The sequence below is a fragment of the Cicer arietinum genome, chromosome 3 (genome assembly GCF_000331145.2).
Source record: "Cicer arietinum cultivar CDC Frontier isolate Library 1 chromosome 3, Cicar.CDCFrontier_v2.0, whole genome shotgun sequence".
Lineage (NCBI taxonomy): Eukaryota > Viridiplantae > Streptophyta > Magnoliopsida > Fabales > Fabaceae > Cicer > Cicer arietinum.
This window is the reverse complement of record NC_021162.2, coordinates 74,907,974-74,925,134: the sequence shown is the minus strand read 5'-3', so window position 1 is coordinate 74,925,134 and position 17,161 is coordinate 74,907,974. Positions and strand designations below refer to the sequence as shown.

At 29.5% G+C, this 17,161-nt stretch overlaps 2 protein-coding genes across 2 annotated transcripts; both read left to right on the top strand.

Moving 5' to 3' along the window:
* Window positions 1-2,119: 2,119 nt before the first annotated feature.
* Window positions 2,120-5,096, top strand: LOC101503047 (protein AUXIN RESPONSE 4). The gene is made up of 2 exons (XM_004494556.4): window positions 2,120-3,447; window positions 4,629-5,096. Exons 1-2 carry the CDS (start codon window positions 2,245-2,247, stop codon window positions 4,887-4,889), a joined length of 1,464 nt encoding a protein of 487 aa, XP_004494613.1. The 5' UTR covers window positions 2,120-2,244; the 3' UTR covers window positions 4,890-5,096.
* Window positions 5,097-11,094: 5,998 nt separating this feature from the next.
* On the top strand, window positions 11,095-16,444 carry LOC101502735 (probable linoleate 9S-lipoxygenase 5). The gene is made up of 10 exons (XM_004494555.4): window positions 11,095-11,404; window positions 12,674-12,963; window positions 13,046-13,289; window positions 13,363-13,701; window positions 13,914-13,999; window positions 14,188-14,295; window positions 14,405-14,709; window positions 14,886-15,149; window positions 15,258-15,598; window positions 15,835-16,444. Exons 1-10 carry the CDS (start codon window positions 11,203-11,205, stop codon window positions 16,245-16,247), a joined length of 2,592 nt encoding a protein of 863 aa, XP_004494612.1. The 5' UTR covers window positions 11,095-11,202; the 3' UTR covers window positions 16,248-16,444.
* Window positions 16,445-17,161: the final 717 nt, after the last annotated feature.

The following is a 17,161-nucleotide window of genomic DNA, read 5'->3' as shown; positions in this document are numbered from 1 at the left end:
CATCATTTAAATATACTCTAAACACGAAATAAGATTTTTACTCAAAACTACATTTTTCTATGAATTCATACTAGGATTAGAGTTGTGCATTTACCTCAATGAGTCTCAATAAACCACTTTCAAGAGATGGGTACCCTTTTTCCTTCCTTAGAACACAAACCCTAACCCAAAAATCTCAACCAAAAGAATTTGTAGGAGTTTGAGAAATTAAGCTTGTGGGGATGTTAAACCTCCTTTAAGGATTGAGGGTTTGAGTAATAGAGTGAGAAGAAGGAGAAGGGAAGAAAAGAAGGAAGGAAAACAAAAAATGAAGGAGGGGGAGGGGGTTGATGTCTGCCGAGAGGAAGAGAGAGAGAGGAATTGGGAAAAATGGGATGAGGTGGCAAGGGTTTTGTTTTATTTAATTATTATTAATATTAATATTATTATTATTATTATTATTATTATTATTATTATTATTATTATTATTATTATTATTATTATTATTATTATTATTATTTACGCAGGCGTAACAATATGTTTGTAGTTAGATTTATTTATGAGTTTTAAATATGTGTTGTGAAAATCGTTGTAATAATCGTGAAATTGTTAACGACGTAGATGCACCTGATTACCTCGTTTTGATTAGGGAGAGTTATTCGTTAGATGAAGTCGCCCCTATAAGAAATGTCATCCGTAGAAGAAGAGGGCTATCAACGAGATGCTCCCTAATTGATATGCGATGATGCATTGTGGGATTGAGATGAGAGGGTTATCCATTAGATGGAGCCACCCCTAAGAGAAATGCCACCCTCAGAAGGAAAGGACTATCAATGAGATAAAGTCGCATCTTGGTTATCAAAAATTTGTATTTTTACTTGTTTGATTTTTATGATAAATTTAATGTTAGTCATTTTGATATCGCTTCGCTATAAATATAATTTTTAGTATTTCTATCTGATAAACTAAATTATAAATTTAATTATTTTATTATGTGTATAACATAATCACTACAAGATTGTAAAATAATTATTCGTGTTTTTTGTGTGTTTCTCTTCTAGTTGATGGTGGTTGTTGCCTCATCACTAAGTCTTTGTGATTTATCCTTTCATGTTGTTTATTTTTTCAGATTCACATGCAGTTGAGTAGCAATCTCTTAATAGATTAAAGTCTCGATCATATTTCTTTTTGGTAGCCTCTTTGATCAATAACCATTTTTTTGTAAAGTCTGTTGAGTCTGATATAATTTGCAGCTATTTTGAAGTTTAGAAAGTATTATTATTATTTTTTTTGAAATGTATTAAACAATTAGATTATGTTATTTGGATCATGACTGAATTGAAAGTTAAACAATTTTTTTATAAATTTAGTAACGTTGAAGTTATAGATGATACTATGTCGAAATTTCGAGAAAAATTATATATTATTTTAAAATGATTATTGAGAACTAATTAACCGATTAATATAAATTAGTTGGTAGATTTGCCAAGCTATATGAGTATAGCTTATACGTCGGTCTCGAGGTATAATTTTTGGGGAGTGACATCTTTCCTTTATAAGCATCATCCTAGATAGACACTCCATTGTGAAGTAAAAAAATATAAGTATAAAACATCTACAATAAAATATTTTTCTACTAAACATCGTACTAAATAGACACTCCGTTGTATACAATGAAAATGGCCATCAAAACACATTATCTCTTTTCAATTTATTTTATATTGTATTTAATAAATTATATTAAAATAAATAAGTGTTGTTGAAATGGAATCACATCTATTATTAACGATAATCATTTAGAACCCTTTTTAAACATCTAAATGAGAAGTTCAACTCCGGGTGTTCTTAAACCGTTTTATTCCAAACAAAATTAGATTATGCATTGTAATTGTTTGACGCAGTTATAACTCCCAATTTTTTATTTCGATTGACAATTTGGACCGTATCATTTCACTGATTGTATGATATAGACCGTTTGATCTAAAATCAATGGTGGAAATCAATTAAATCGGGATTGTCCTACAAATATAACTGGAAAGCGATGAATCTACATAGAACAAACAGAAAAAGAAAGAGTACAGTCATACACAGCTCGACAGTGTCCCCAGCACAATGATTCACACCACCATTGGTCCATTACCACTCCATGCCATTATGATGTCCCCCTAACCCACATTTCTCAACTTTATTAAGTTTAATTAATCGTAAAACTGTAACTTATTTCAAAACCTCGCCAAACTCAAAAGATCCATCACTCACACACTAATGGCGATCATAACAGAACAAGAACAAGAAGAACCAAATCTTCAACAAAAACAACGACCAAATAACTCAACCAAGTCCCTCAAACCCAAATCAACCTCAACCACAACACAACCACCAAACTCATTCTCTTTCTGGTTCTACTTCAAACTTTCAATCTCTCTCATAACCCTCTTATTCCTCTTCAGTTCATCATCCCTTACACCACAAGACCCCAAAACATGGTTCCTCAACTTACCCACCAATCTCCGTCAACACTACTCCAAAGGCCGCACCATCAAAATCCAAACCCACCCAAACCAACAACCAATCCAACTCTTCACCTTCCAACTGGGTCCCACCACTCCAAAACCTTCCGAAACCGTTCTCATTCTTCACGGCCAATGTCTCACTTCATACTCTTACCGAAACCTAATTCAATCTCTCGCCACAAAAGGCGTTCGCGTCGTCGCGATCGATCTTCCCGGTAATGGATTCTCCGATAAAACAATTGAAGTTACAATTGAAGGGTTTAATGGGGTTTTTGGTAGGTTAAGTTATGTTTATAGTGAAATTCAAGAAAAGGGTTTTTTTTGGGCTTTTGATCAAATCGTTGAAACTGGTCAAATTCCTTATGAAGAAATTCAAGCTAGAATGTTAAAGAGGAAAGTGAAAAAGGTTATTGATTTGGGTCCAGAAGTGATGGGGAAAGTTTTGGGTCAGGTTGTTGATACATTAGGGTTAGCTCCTGTTCATTTGGTTTTGCACGATTCAGCTTTAGGGTTAAGTGCTAATTGGGTTTCTGAGAATTCGGAATTGGTAAAAAGTTTGACACTTGTTGATACGGTCGCTTCAAATTCGGGTGCTTTTCCTATTTGGGTTTTGGAGATTCCTTTTATTAGAGAGGTTGTTTTAGGGTTTCCTTTGGTTTTTGCAAAGGTGGTGAATTTTTGTTGTTCTAAGAGGATCGGTGGTTTGGATGCTGATGCACATAGGGTGCTTTTGAAGGCTGGGGATGGAAGGAAAGCGGTTGTGGCTATTGGGAAGAATTTGAATTCTAGCTTTGATTTGGAAGAATGGAGTGGTTCTGATGGATTGAAAGATATGCCAATGCAACTGCTTTGGTCTAGTGATTGGTCCGAAGAATGGAGCCGGGAAGGGAATCGGGTTGCGGCTGCACTTCCACGGGCAAATTTTGTTAGGCATTCTGGTGGCCGGTGGGCTCAGGTGTGCAAAAGATTATTTATTGCTTGTTTTATCTGCCATACTTGTGAATGATTTTATTTTATTTTGTTGTTGTGTAGAATTGTTTAATTGGATTGAAATGAATGCTGGAATAAAATGCAAACTAGGTGAATTACACAGAATTTAGGAAGAAGGGAGTGTGTTCTTACTTGTGAATGAGCTGTCTACTGGCTATTGTTCTTAAAAGTTAAACCTTAATCATATCAGATCAAATGTACAATAGTTTCAGAACTAGATTTTATGATGTTTGTGAGTATGTTACATTTGTCTAAACTTTCCTGAAGACTCCAGCTTGCCATCTTTGGTAACAAATTAACAATAACAATAATAAAACCCTATTGCCACTAAGTCTGGTGTTATGTGGACATCAAACCACAGTCTGCCATCATGATTATCAGTATCCTATGAGTACGATACATGTGAGTTGTATCTCAATTCAATACTAAATTGAACCCAATCGATATGAATCTCTAGTGTAATGTGTATCTATTTGGACATGAATCTCATCTTGAATCATGATTCACCATGATGAATCACAATTCATTTTAATCAATCATTTCCTAAACTTAGTGTAGTCAACCACTTTTTTTGTCAACTTTGTATAACCAACCCCTTTTCTTTTGTTATTTGATACGTGATTTGAATCTTAAAACTAGTCTAGCGAAGGAGGAACCCTTTACTATTGCTACAACTTTGAGTTTGACACATGCAAACATCTTCGCGATATGTATTGGCAATGTTTTCCGATTTAATGTTCTGGAATATTTCTGTATTAATATTGCTCGTCTCTTATACTTTAAGATGTTTTCATTGGATTTGTAAATGTCGTACATAAACTTACAATACAAGTTTGTGTCCTGTATGTTACAACAAAGAACTCGGGAAGTCTTTTTATAACCGACTAATAAACTTGTAGTTGTAGCACTAGCCCTTCATTTTCACTTTCAATACTGTGTTTATATACTGCGGTTCCTAAAGATTTCAATCAATGAAAGCTGAGAAATCATACTCTCCCTCCCTAATTTTTCCCCCCGTTTCCTATTCCTGTCCACCCAAATCGATTATTTATGTTTCTATATCACATAAATCACCATTTTTACTTAGTGATATTGATATTATATTCTGTTTGTTATTGAAACTAATTCAATTTGTTGTGATCTTAGGAGGATGCAGCAGTTGAGATAGCTGAAAAAATTTCTCAATTTGTCTTGTCGCTACCAAAGACTGTCAGAAAAGTTGAGCAAGAGTCATCCATCCCAGACCACATACAGAAGATGTTTGATGAAGCAAAAAGTGATGGTCATGATGATCATTTTCACCATCATGGTCACAGTCACGGACATGATCACCTCGGTGAAGATCACATTCATGAAGCGGGTTATATGGATGCATATGGGCTTGGTCATGGAGCTCATGATTGGTGAAGGTGATCACTGGATATTACTGGCTAATATTCACGCCAGTAGACATCACTCAACTAAAGCCAACATGTATTTATTTTAGCTGTTATACTTTTTCAAAATCTGTGAAGGGTGATGAGAAAATTATGGCTATGTAACAATTATGCACAGGGAGACACATCTTTTTTTAACTGAAAAACTAATTACATCTTATGCTCTTGTTTGGAGCCAGTTTTTGTGTTGGGATTTAGGAACAAGCTTTTGAAGGTGTTCATTGAGACGAAACGTTGATCAAATGTACTTTAAATTATTTTAGAATGTTATGACGTCATCTAATCCATATAGTCGATCCTACTTAGTATAATAAAGACTTGGTTGTTGTTGTTGTAGATGGCTGAGTAATGTTTGATGTACAAATTAAAATCTCATAGCATAAGTATATGAGGATATATTTATTGCGACTGTATTTTATTTTTTTGAATCAATTTTCTTGACCTCTGTCAAGATAAAATGAAATTTCTTTTTGGTAAGGACTATAAAAGTCCAATCTTCTTCTTCCCCAAATTTCTTTTTCTCCAACTTAATTTCTTCTTCCCTAATATAATTTCTAGCCCAAATTTCTTCCTCAGATCCAATTACCCTATTCCAATTGGTGTTAGGCCACCTCCTATTAGAGGACACATTCCAACTCCAACAATAATTCCTTGATGAATATAATCTATTGTGTTTGCCTGTTGTTTTGTTTTATAATACATGTGTTGGGTGCAATCCTGTTGTCGAAATTCCACATGACCACTAGTTGTCTTATATTGCACATATTTAGTGCAATTCTTTTGTTTAAATTGCAAATGAATATTGGTTTGAATTTAAGTGAGTTATTTCAAGACCTTTATGACATTAAATAATATATTCCAGGGACCTTTTATATTCATCCTCGTATTATTTGAAAGTGCAACATAGTTCTATATTATAATCACATAATAAACAATCACTGATCAATAAAACAAGGACCATTCTATAACTCCAACCCAAACTACTAAATTAACAAAATCACATATTCTATCGCATTACAAAATAATTCAACATTAAACTATGCTATTACTCCAATCCAAACAATTCTCTTCTGGCTTGTGAACCCAAAATCATATGCAAATTTGATTGACAAGTAAACCAATTAAACATCTTCATTTCAAGCCTCGTAACTTTGTGTTAACTTCACCCTTTCAAATTCAATATCTTTCATGTTGGGCTCCAACCTCTCTTCTTTGACCTATTCCACGTATTTCAAGTTCTTCAGCATTTGCAAATACTTCAACCAATTTATCATCCCATATAAAGTATATGCAATAATCATATTCATCATACAACAAAAACGAAAAAAAATTCAAAAGTGAATGATGAAGTGGCAAACCCTTAATCCCTATATTTACCTAAATTGACAATAACAAGTGATTTAAGCAAACCTTATTTCTTCTTCTTATTATTATTATTATAGAAAACCCATAACTCCACATTCTCATTACCTTATTTATAGAATAAGTGTAGAATGGTATTTCTATGTTAATATGGGTTTGGGCAACATGACCCCACATCCCTTCCAACGAAAATTTAGGGGGGGAAATAAGTTAGTGAAGAATATATTAAGAATGAAGAAATTTGGGAAAGAAGGAGGTACAATTTTTTTTTTCAAATTTACATATTTAGAATTTTAATGAAGAAAACTGAAGTTAATTAATAATGTTATGTCAATATGGTAAATGTCAGACTCTGTAACTTTATGTTGCCATTTCTTAAAGATAGAAAACCTGTTTTTCATTTGTGCTTTTCTTTTCTTGCTTTTGTCTCCACATTTGAACAATGTTTTAACACAAGTAATGAACTAAGTATACTTCTTTTTGTCTTTTAATTTTTAGGTTTTAAATAAAATGAACATTTTTTTTAATACCAGCACCTCACTTATTTTTTCTTCTCTTTGGTAATTCTTAACCTTCTTCGTTTCGTGGATATTGTAATAAACTTATTTAATAGTATTATGTCACATTTTTTAAGCTAAAATAAATTATTACAGAAAAGTAAAAACAAAAAATTACTCGATATAAATCTAACAACAGAAAAAGCAAAAATTTATAAGACGATGAATGTCTCTTTTTTTTAAAAAAAGTTATATAACTTTATATCTCTATATTTTATTAATGTGAGACTTAAGAAATGAGAGGTATGCCTTTCTATTTTTTTATGAGAACTAGCAAGAAATTCGTCATGTTACACAAGTGACGGGTTATTGATATTTTATATGTACCATGTTTAAAGTCTAAATTAATAAATTATAAAGGTAATACATATTTATCATTTATTTATAATAAACATTTGTCTCGTTTTTTATATCTTATAATTTAGATGTTTATAAGGTACAAATTCATCACACATGATTCACGTCAAAGAGATCGAATGTTCTTCCGTGTCCAAATAATTAAGGTAGTTGGCAATCAATAAATAGCATTGAAAATTCATTAAAAAAATAGTTGGACATTATGTATGAATTTAAACTATTGATTGCTAGAGTACCCTATTCAACAAAACTTTGAGTGTAGAAGTTGTTTACTCATCAAATTATGGCAACCATAAAGTGAAATGTAAATTTCGAATAATTAATGCTGTGAAAATAACTCCTAGTTACAGCAGCTTCAATCTGTTTTGTTTTCAATCGGAAGAAAATGTATTTTGTGACGAAGTGGTAATAGTTATATTAGCTTGTTTTAATTTGGTCCTATCCAAAATCCAAATTAACATGACTATATCATTATACTCCATTTGGTCCACTAAAAGGTTTGTGCGTGTCGTTTTTTATTTAATATATTTTATTTAATTTTATTAATTTATTAATTTAACATTTATTCATATATTAAAAAAATAAAACTCCACATTAATTTTCTTAGTTGCAATCTTTTAAAAAAAAGTTCAAGTGGTGGAATTCTCACATTATGATATTCTAAAGATAAAAAATAAAATATTTTTGTATATAAATTTTCAAGTAAGTATATTATTATTTTTTGTTTGAAAAAGAATATAATTGAAAAATGTCCAATTTCGCGGAGGTAAACGACAGAATGCTACTACTTAGTTACTGGCAGAGGAATTATGTTTTGAGCATAAAAAAGTCAACGGCTTGCTTGATTTTTTAACTTTAAAAATATGGTTTTGCCAACATCTGCTTTGAAAATTTATGTTAAGGAATTAAAAAAACACACACACACACACTCCACGAGTTTAATTTTAAATATTTTATTTATTATTTTTCTCTTTTCCAAATTATTTATCATTGTGTATATCATATCAATTACTTTTTTCCTTCTAATATTCTCTTATTGATTATGTCACAATTCAACAAATTTTTTAACTAACTGCAATTAAAATAAAATTTATTTTATCATGCAAATAAACAAAAATAATTAATTATAAATGATCAACAAAAATAATTATTCTTTTACACACACTATTAATGAAAGACGCTTTTGTAAAATAACTTATAATTTTTCTTTTACATAAAACATTAAATATATTTTTTTATTTTTGTAAAATTATCAAAATAACATATAATTTAAAACAAAATAAATATTATATTCATTTATTATTATTTATTTGAATACACTATTTATTGATGATACGTATTAATCTATCTCGAATGACAAATTAAAAACTAAAATTGATCGAATGTATATATAAAAAGTATTTTAAAAATATTATAAATAAATTTAATATATTAATTAGATTCATTATCAATTTTCTTCATGACGTTGTTTATATTTAGTGGTGATAAAGTAATAACAGGGTGCACACACGAATGAGCATGGTTCAAAAGTCACAACGCTATCATAATCGGGGAAAACAACACATCGTTTACAATTTTCATTAACGAAAAATACTTGTTAAACTATCATATAGTGGACCAAATTGGTATATATGATTTTGGTCACGAATTGTAATTAGTCAAAGTCTAAAATTTCTCAATTAATAGTTCTTTTTAGGGACCGGCTATCTCTAAGTATCATGTAGTTTCTTGTTTTAATTAATTTCAACAGTTAATTTTAAATAATTCAAACAATTTTACACAATAAACCAATCTTAAAGATTGGACAAGTGAACTGTCATGACAATGATCGATATTATTCACAATCACATCACACATAATTATGATTAAGTATTTCAAAATTTTATCTAATGAGTTGTCCACCAAATTCAATATTATTCACAATCACGTCACGGATAATTATGATTAAGTATTTTAAAATTTTATCTAATACGTTCTCCACCAAATTCAGAACTAAAACAATGTTTGCAATTTTCTTAAAATGAGATTGTGTGCTTCTGTCAAATTTTGCAAACAAAAGTGTTTGTGATACATTAATTAAAAACGAACAATTTCGACATTGTATATACACTCTATTTCACCTATTAAGACACATAAAATGGATTTTATGGTTGTAGAGATATTTAATTAAGGATATATGTGGGGTTCTAACTCTCGCACTAAAACTAATATACATATTTGTCGTTAAAGAGACATTTATATTATTAAGACTTCTCATTACATTAATAAACTTGTTAATTAAAATAAATATGTTAATAAGTTAGTTTTTAGCTTATTAAATTGTTTATAAACTTGTTAATTAAAATAAATATATTTGATAAATAAGTTTATTTCAACAATTTATAGTTTATTCTAATACACTATTTTAAGTAGCATCTGACCTTATAATTTTTTATATTTTCTTTCATTTATAATTTTTTTTTTGTATTTTTATGTAATACAAAATAACTATTACATTCATTCACCATATTCTCACATTCACAATTTCATGTATATCTTCTGGTAAACAAAGCATACTCAGTTTCTTTACTTTATTTTCAAAATAACTTAAAAAATAATAATTTTTCATGTTATTCAACTTAGGAAATTGATTAAGGTATAAATTGATGTACTTATTATTATTTATTCATCTTATAATTTATTACTATGATAAATTTAAATGTGTTTTTTATGCCAAATTATAAATAGTAGAATTACATTATTTTTACTATTACCATCTATACATATGGAATTTGCTAAACTTTTAGAGAACTATTCAACTTTATGTTTGTATTGTAATATATAAAAAATAAATGATATATATAAAAAAAAGTAAATGAGTTGCATGGTTTTGGCTTTTATTTCAAAACTATATTTTTTTTTAATTTCTACCACAAAAGTAAAATAAAGTAGGAAAACTAATTTTTTTTAAAAAATAAAATGGAGTAAAACAATATCTAGGAGAGATTGGATAACAATTTCACATTTTCTGTTATTTTAAATTAAATAAATATGTTATTTTATATTATTAAAAACTATATAAATTTAACAAACACTTTAATCTCAATTAATTAACTTTCCAATTATAAATCATCGGTTATCATATATCTTTTCAACTATCAACATTTTTTCAACTATCATTCAATTTATTGTTTAATTTTACCAAAAGGAGCCTACTGAAAGATCACCTTTTTGGCTCTCTATTCTTATTCTATCTTCTTAATAACACCATGTGTAATTTGAACTATGTTATTTAGAAGGAAAAAAATGACTAACACCTATTAAAAAAACTGTATAAAATATATTGAGGTTGGTTATGTGCTTTTGAGAAGAGAGAAAACATGGTTAAAAATAAATTCGTATTATATTAGAAAAATTATCAATATAAATTTATACACATTTTTTACATTTTGAGAGATAAAAATAAAAATGATAATATTATATATATATATATATATATATATATATATATATGTATGTATATATATAACATTTTGATATATGATATAGGAAAAGATATATAGAGAAAAAATAAAATGATTTAAGAAAATAATAGGTATTTACTGTTGTATTAATAATTAAATATCATATTAATCCACCAATAAAACAAATCTTTCTAATGTAAACATTTCACAGGAATATTTAAGAAAATAAATATTTTTAATGTATTCATATATCATTGATGTGTATTTGGTCTAAACGTATCAATTAATTAATTTGATATTTTTTACTTATATTTTATTATTGAGAGTATATAGAAGATAATTCTTGTCGCAAAAGAATGGTACATTTTCCTCTTCCTTTGGTTTAATTGGTTGATTTAATTGGTAAATCATAGGTCAACATATTATTTATTTGGTCTATAAATACACCACTTCGTTTTACATTTCGCATAGCAAGCATTTTGAACTTTGATAAGTATCTTTCCATTATTTGTTAACAAAGTAAGTGCCAAGTGCTCTGTTTCTCAAGAAAGGAACATAATAAGAGATGTTTCAAAACATTGTGAAGGGCCTCACCAGCCACGAAAACAAGAACAAAAGTGATCACATGATTAGAGGGAAAGTAGTTTTGATGAAGAAAAATGTTCTTGACTTTAACGATTTGAGTGCTTCCTTTCTTGATGATCTTCATGAGTTTGTGGGCAAAAGGGTTTCTCTCCAACTTGTGAGTGCTGTTAAAGTTGATCCTGGTTAGTATAATTCGATCTTCATATTTTGTTCTTTCTCTTCTTACAATTAATTAAACATGCATGTTTATTTCTCTCTCTGTTACATATTATGCTTTATTGTTTTCTCAAAACACAAAATATTATACCTTTTGATTTCGAATACAAATAAAATAATAATAGTTCATATGTTTTTTGAAAATAATAATTCATGCTAATTAAAAATAAAGAAAAAGAACTTTTCAAAAAAATTATAAATCATCGATATAAAATATTTTTACACTGATAGTTAATAGCAGTAATTAGTTGCAACTATACAATAATATAATTGCATGCACAATCAATAATTATTTATTGAATGTCAATGTAAATTAACTTTACATTAACAATACATCTATTAAATTCTTAAAAAAATTTAATTGTTATTTACAATCACATCACAACAATTAATAATATAAAAATAATTTTATTAAAAGTCAAATATTTTTAATGAAAAATGTAAAAGATCTTTAAACGGATTGAATATGTAAATTAAATATTTCTTAAAAATAAAAGAATTCTGAAAATACATTTAAATGATAAATTGTTGCGTAAGAATAAAAACAGAGTAGCTTTTATAAACCCTCGAAAATTCCCATGCATTAAATTGCAAGTTGGACGTGCATGCGACAAATAATAAAATATCTAAGGATAAACTTGTAAAATTCTCGCCCCTTTCCAACCCCAAAACCTAACGCTTTCCTATTTTCAGCTACAACTCCCTAGCCTAGTTAGAATAAATCTATATCTATAATAATAAAGGCATATCTATATCATTAAACGTGTATGGCCTATTTTCTTTTTCCATTATATTATTCATTTTCTTCCAAACATTAATAAGTAACTGCAAATAATTGGATACTCTAAATTATAATAACCACTTCGAAAGGAAGAGTAACCAATACACAAATCCAGATAATTTGACGTTGACGCGGAAAAGGTGCTATGGCTTTGACTCAATTTGATCCGTCTGATCAATCGTCTGAACAAGTGTACGAGCTCTTTACATCGTTTCACAAAAGTTCAAAAGTAAATGTTAAAGCATTTGAACCAAAAATAACAGCCCATCTAAAGTTCAAAGTGGATAAAGTAAAAAAATTACTAAACCATAATATAAAATTATTAGATGTGAATGTAAAATTATTTTAGAATGATAGTGCTTAAAAATATAATAATTACCCAAAAAACTATATTTGCATGAAATTTTAGTTAACAATTGAGCATGAATGTAATTATGATCATAAATTTTCTAAGGTAATGACATGAAAGGAAAAGTTGGGAAGGCTGAATATTTAGAAGACTGGATTACGACAAGCACACCTTTGATAGCAGGCGAATCAACATTCAGTGTTACATTTGATTGGGATGAGGATATAGGAACACCTGGAGCATTTATAATAAAGAATAATCATCACAGCGAATTCTACTTAAAAAGTTTCACACTTGAAAATGTTCCAAGTCAAGGTGTTATCCACTTTATTTGTAATTCTTGGGTATACCCTGCACATAAATATGAAAAGGATCGCATTTTCTTCAGTAACAGGGTATTTTTTTTAACTATTATCAAAACTGTGGCTCTACATTTGTTCACTATAGTAGTAGTTATATATTGTTAATGTGTTACAGACATACATTTTAAGTGAAACACCAAAGCCACTTCTTGAGTATAGAAAAGAAGAGCTAGAAAGTTTAAGAGGCATTAGAAATAACCAGCAACTTCAAGAATGGGACAGAGTGTATGATTATGCAAACTACAATGATTTGGGGGATCCTGATAAAGGTCCACAATATGCCCGTCCAATTCTAGGAGGGTCAAGTCAATATCCTTATCCTCGAAGGGGAAGAACTAGTAGACCACCCACAAAATCAGGTTTAGCTTTTTCTATTTAAATTTCTAACATGCTGTTTTATATATTTATTTATTTTGTTGTTCAAATTGTCAGATGCTAATAGTGAGAGTAGATTGAACCTTGCAATGAGCTTAGACATCTATGTTCCAAGGGATGAAAGATTTGGTCACTTGAAATTGACAGATTTTCTTGCTTATTCATTAAAAGCTGTAGTTCAAGTTATCAAACCTGAATTGGAATCTCTGTTTGACAACACTCCTAATGAGTTTGATACTTTGGAGGATGTACTCAAACTTTATGAAGGTGGGATTAAGGTGCCTCAGGGTTTGGTTAAGGGAATTAGGGATAACATCCCTGCAAAAATGCTCAAACAAATTTTTAGAATTGATGGTGAAAACTTTCTCAAATATCCCGTTCCTCAAGTGATTAAAGGTACTTTACACATGTTTCTTAATTATTCAATTTAAATATACATGATCACATTAGTATTTTAATAAACTTTTTGACATAGGGATTTTCCATAGACATTAATCTTCGCAGTTGCATGTTGAGGATATCCAATTTACACACCAATAATGTAGAAAAATAATGCATTTTTTAAATCATTATTATATTGTAATGACACTCTTAATGATATGGAGCAGAGGATAAATCTGCATGGAGAACAGATGAAGAATTTGCTAGAGAGATGTTGGCCGGCGTAAATCCTGTCATAATTTGTTGTCTCCAAGTAATTCATATGAATTTTAGTTAGCCACAACTAGTTAAAAAATCGATTGAATTTAATAAGAAAGTTGTATTTTTCTTATTCTTATGTTTACCCTATTCATTTTTCTTAAATGTAAGATGTTACCTAGTTCAATAGATAATTGACTGTATTTTTTTTCCTCACATGTGTCTTTAATAATCAAATTGCAGGAATTTCCTCCAACATCTAAGCTAGATCCTACGGTCTATGGTGATCAATCCAGTAAAATAAGAAAAGAACACATCGAAAGCAACTTGGATGGACTCACAGTTGAAGAGGCAATTTTCAAGTTTGATATTTGTTTTGATAATACAACTTTATGTGAATATTGTGACTTATTTTCAGTCATCTTTTTTCATTCAATGTTATGATTCATTCTCTTAATAGGCAATCACACAAAAGAAGTTGTTTATATTGGATCACCATGATGCACTCATACCATACTTAAGAAGAATAAATTCCACTTCCACAAAGACTTATGCTAGTAGAACAATTCTTTTCTTGCAAAACAATGGTACTTTGAAGCCATTGGCCATTGAATTGAGTTTGCCACATCCAGAAGGAGATAAATATGGTGCCATTAGTAAAGTTTACATGTCTGCAGAGGATGGTGTCGAAAATTCCATCTGGCAATTGGCTAAAGCTTATGTAGCAGTAAACGACTCTGGCTATCATCAACTTATTAGCCACTGGTATAACTATTCTTAACTAATAAATCTACCATAAAAATAGTTGTATAACCATACTTATTATACATGTCATAATTATATATATTAAGACGATGAGATATACTTGGATGTTAGTGTATAGTTATTTAACTCTAACTTATTTGTACTAAACTTTTTCTAATAGATTTCATATATCACAGGTTGCATACTCATGCAACGATTGAGCCATTCATTATATCTGTGAACAGACAACTTAGCGTGCTTCACCCTATTCATAAACTATTGCATCCACACTTTCGCGATACAATGAATATAAATGCACTTGCACGACAAATCCTCATCAATGCAGGTGGCATTTTAGAGGCCACTGTTTTCCCATCCAAGTATTCCATGGAGATGTCATCTATACTTTATAAGGATTGGGTTTTCCCAGAACAAGCATTGCCAGTAGATCTTGTCAAGAGGTAAACAAATTAAACCACACAATTAATAACCAAATATAACATAGCTGATAAACAAGTTAATTAAATATTCTTTGTTGTAATGAACTAATACTTTGTTGGTTCTTTTAGAGGAATGGCTATTGAAGATTCAACGCTTCCACGTGGCCTACGATTATTGATCAATGATTACCCTTACGCTGTTGACGGGCTAGAGATTTGGTTTGCCATCAAAACATGGGTTCAAGATTATTGCTCCTTTTACTACAAAAATGACGACACGGTGAAGAAAGATGAGGAGCTACAATCTTGGTGGAAGGAGTTAAGAGAAGAAGGTCATGGTGACAAGAAAGATGAGCCATGGTGGCCAAAGATGCAAACACTTGAAGAGTTGATTGAATCTTGCACAATCATTATATGGATTGCTTCAGCTCTTCATGCTGCAGTAAACTTTGGACAATACCCTTATGCAGGTTATTACTATTAGCAAGTAGAAAAGTAAAATATTTTTTTTATTGATAATTACATTGTATATTTAATAAGACTATGATCCTCTACAACTTTAGTATGAAAGTAGAAAAACTTTGTTTCTATAAATTTAACAATTTCTATAACTGCAACACCATATTACAGTAACCAATTTCTATAACTTTATTTCTATAAATTTAACAATTTCTATGAACTAACTACTATAATTATAACAATGCAGGTTACCTACCAAACCGACCAACTATAAGTCGTCGATTCATGCCTGAGATAGGAACTGCAGAGTATGATGAACTTGTGTCAAATCCTGATAAGGTTTTTTTGAAAACAATCACTGCACAATTGCAAACTCTTATTGGTATTTCACTTATAGAAATATTGTCTACTCATTCTTCTGATGAGGTCTATCTTGGACAAAGAGACACTGTGCATTGGACATATGATGCAGAGCCTTTGGAAGCATTTGAAAGGTTTGGAAAGAAATTGAGAGAAATTGAAGGGAAAATTGTAGCTATGAATGATGATGTTAGACTTAAAAATCGAGTTGGAGTGGTTAAAATGCCATACACATTACTTTATCCTACTGGCGAAAGTGGATTAGCTGGCACTGGCATTCCTAATAGTGTCTCCATCTGAAATGCCAAAATTATTCCACATACTCTTCTAATTAGATACTGCATTTAAATAAGGAATCATCACCTAAAAAAAAAACATGAAAATGGAGTAGCATGGCTGTAGGGTGAAATAATGTGCCTGTCTCTTACCACTATGATAATCTTATCAGTTAAGTTTGTATTTATTTATTTTAAATTTAATATTTATAGTTCAAACTACACCGTGTGTGTACACATTTGAGTGATTTTAGTTAACATTAAACTTATTTTCTCATAAGATAATATAATTTTATACTATACTTCAATCATGTTGTATTTTTTATGAGTAGTTTAATATCAAATTAAAGAAAAGTAAAAAAAATAAAAATCATAGTATGATATTTCATTATTTTCATAAATTTGGATGGTGGTATTGTGAATCAGTAATTTTGGATACAAATTTTGATGTTTGGATGTAAAATTTGATTTTGAGGCTAAACTATTCTAAATTCAATAATTTGGAGTGATGACTATATATGCCTAACTTTGGATGTGAAATTTAATATTTGATTTTAGATGACCTAATTTTGATAAATTTGAATTATGGTATTGTGTCCCGATGAGTGTGGATGTGAAATTTTATATTTGAGTCTCAATTATCCTAAATTTGATAAATTGTGATGATGATATTGTGCCTCAAGAATCTTAAATGCAAAATTATATATTTGATTCTAGATGACTCCAAATTTGATAAATAAATGTTATCGATGATATTGTGCATTGATGACTTTAAATATAAAATTTTATATTTAAACATAGAAGTTATAAAAATCAATAAATTTAAATGATGGTATTGTGCCTCAATGATATTGGATTCAAAATTATATATTTGAGCCCATATTATCCAAAATACAATAAATTGAGATGACAATATTGTGTATTTAATTTTTATGATCC

Bases quoted from the DNA above. Each gene is read 5' to 3' on its own strand.
- LOC101503047 (XM_004494556.4), top strand. From the start codon at position 2,245: ATGGCGATCATAACAGAACAAGAACAAGAAGAACCAAATCTTCAACAA. The intron at 3,448-4,628 runs GTGTGCAAAAGA...TTGTGATCTTAG, and splicing joins CTGGTGGCCGGTGGGCTCAG to GAGGATGCAGCAGTTGAGAT.
- LOC101502735 (XM_004494555.4), top strand. From the start codon at position 11,203: ATGTTTCAAAACATTGTGAAGGGCCTCACCAGCCACGAAAACAAGAAC. The intron at 11,405-12,673 runs GTTAGTATAATT...AAATTTTCTAAG, and splicing joins TGCTGTTAAAGTTGATCCTG to GTAATGACATGAAAGGAAAA. The intron at 15,150-15,257 runs GTAAACAAATTA...TGGTTCTTTTAG, and splicing joins CCAGTAGATCTTGTCAAGAG to AGGAATGGCTATTGAAGATT.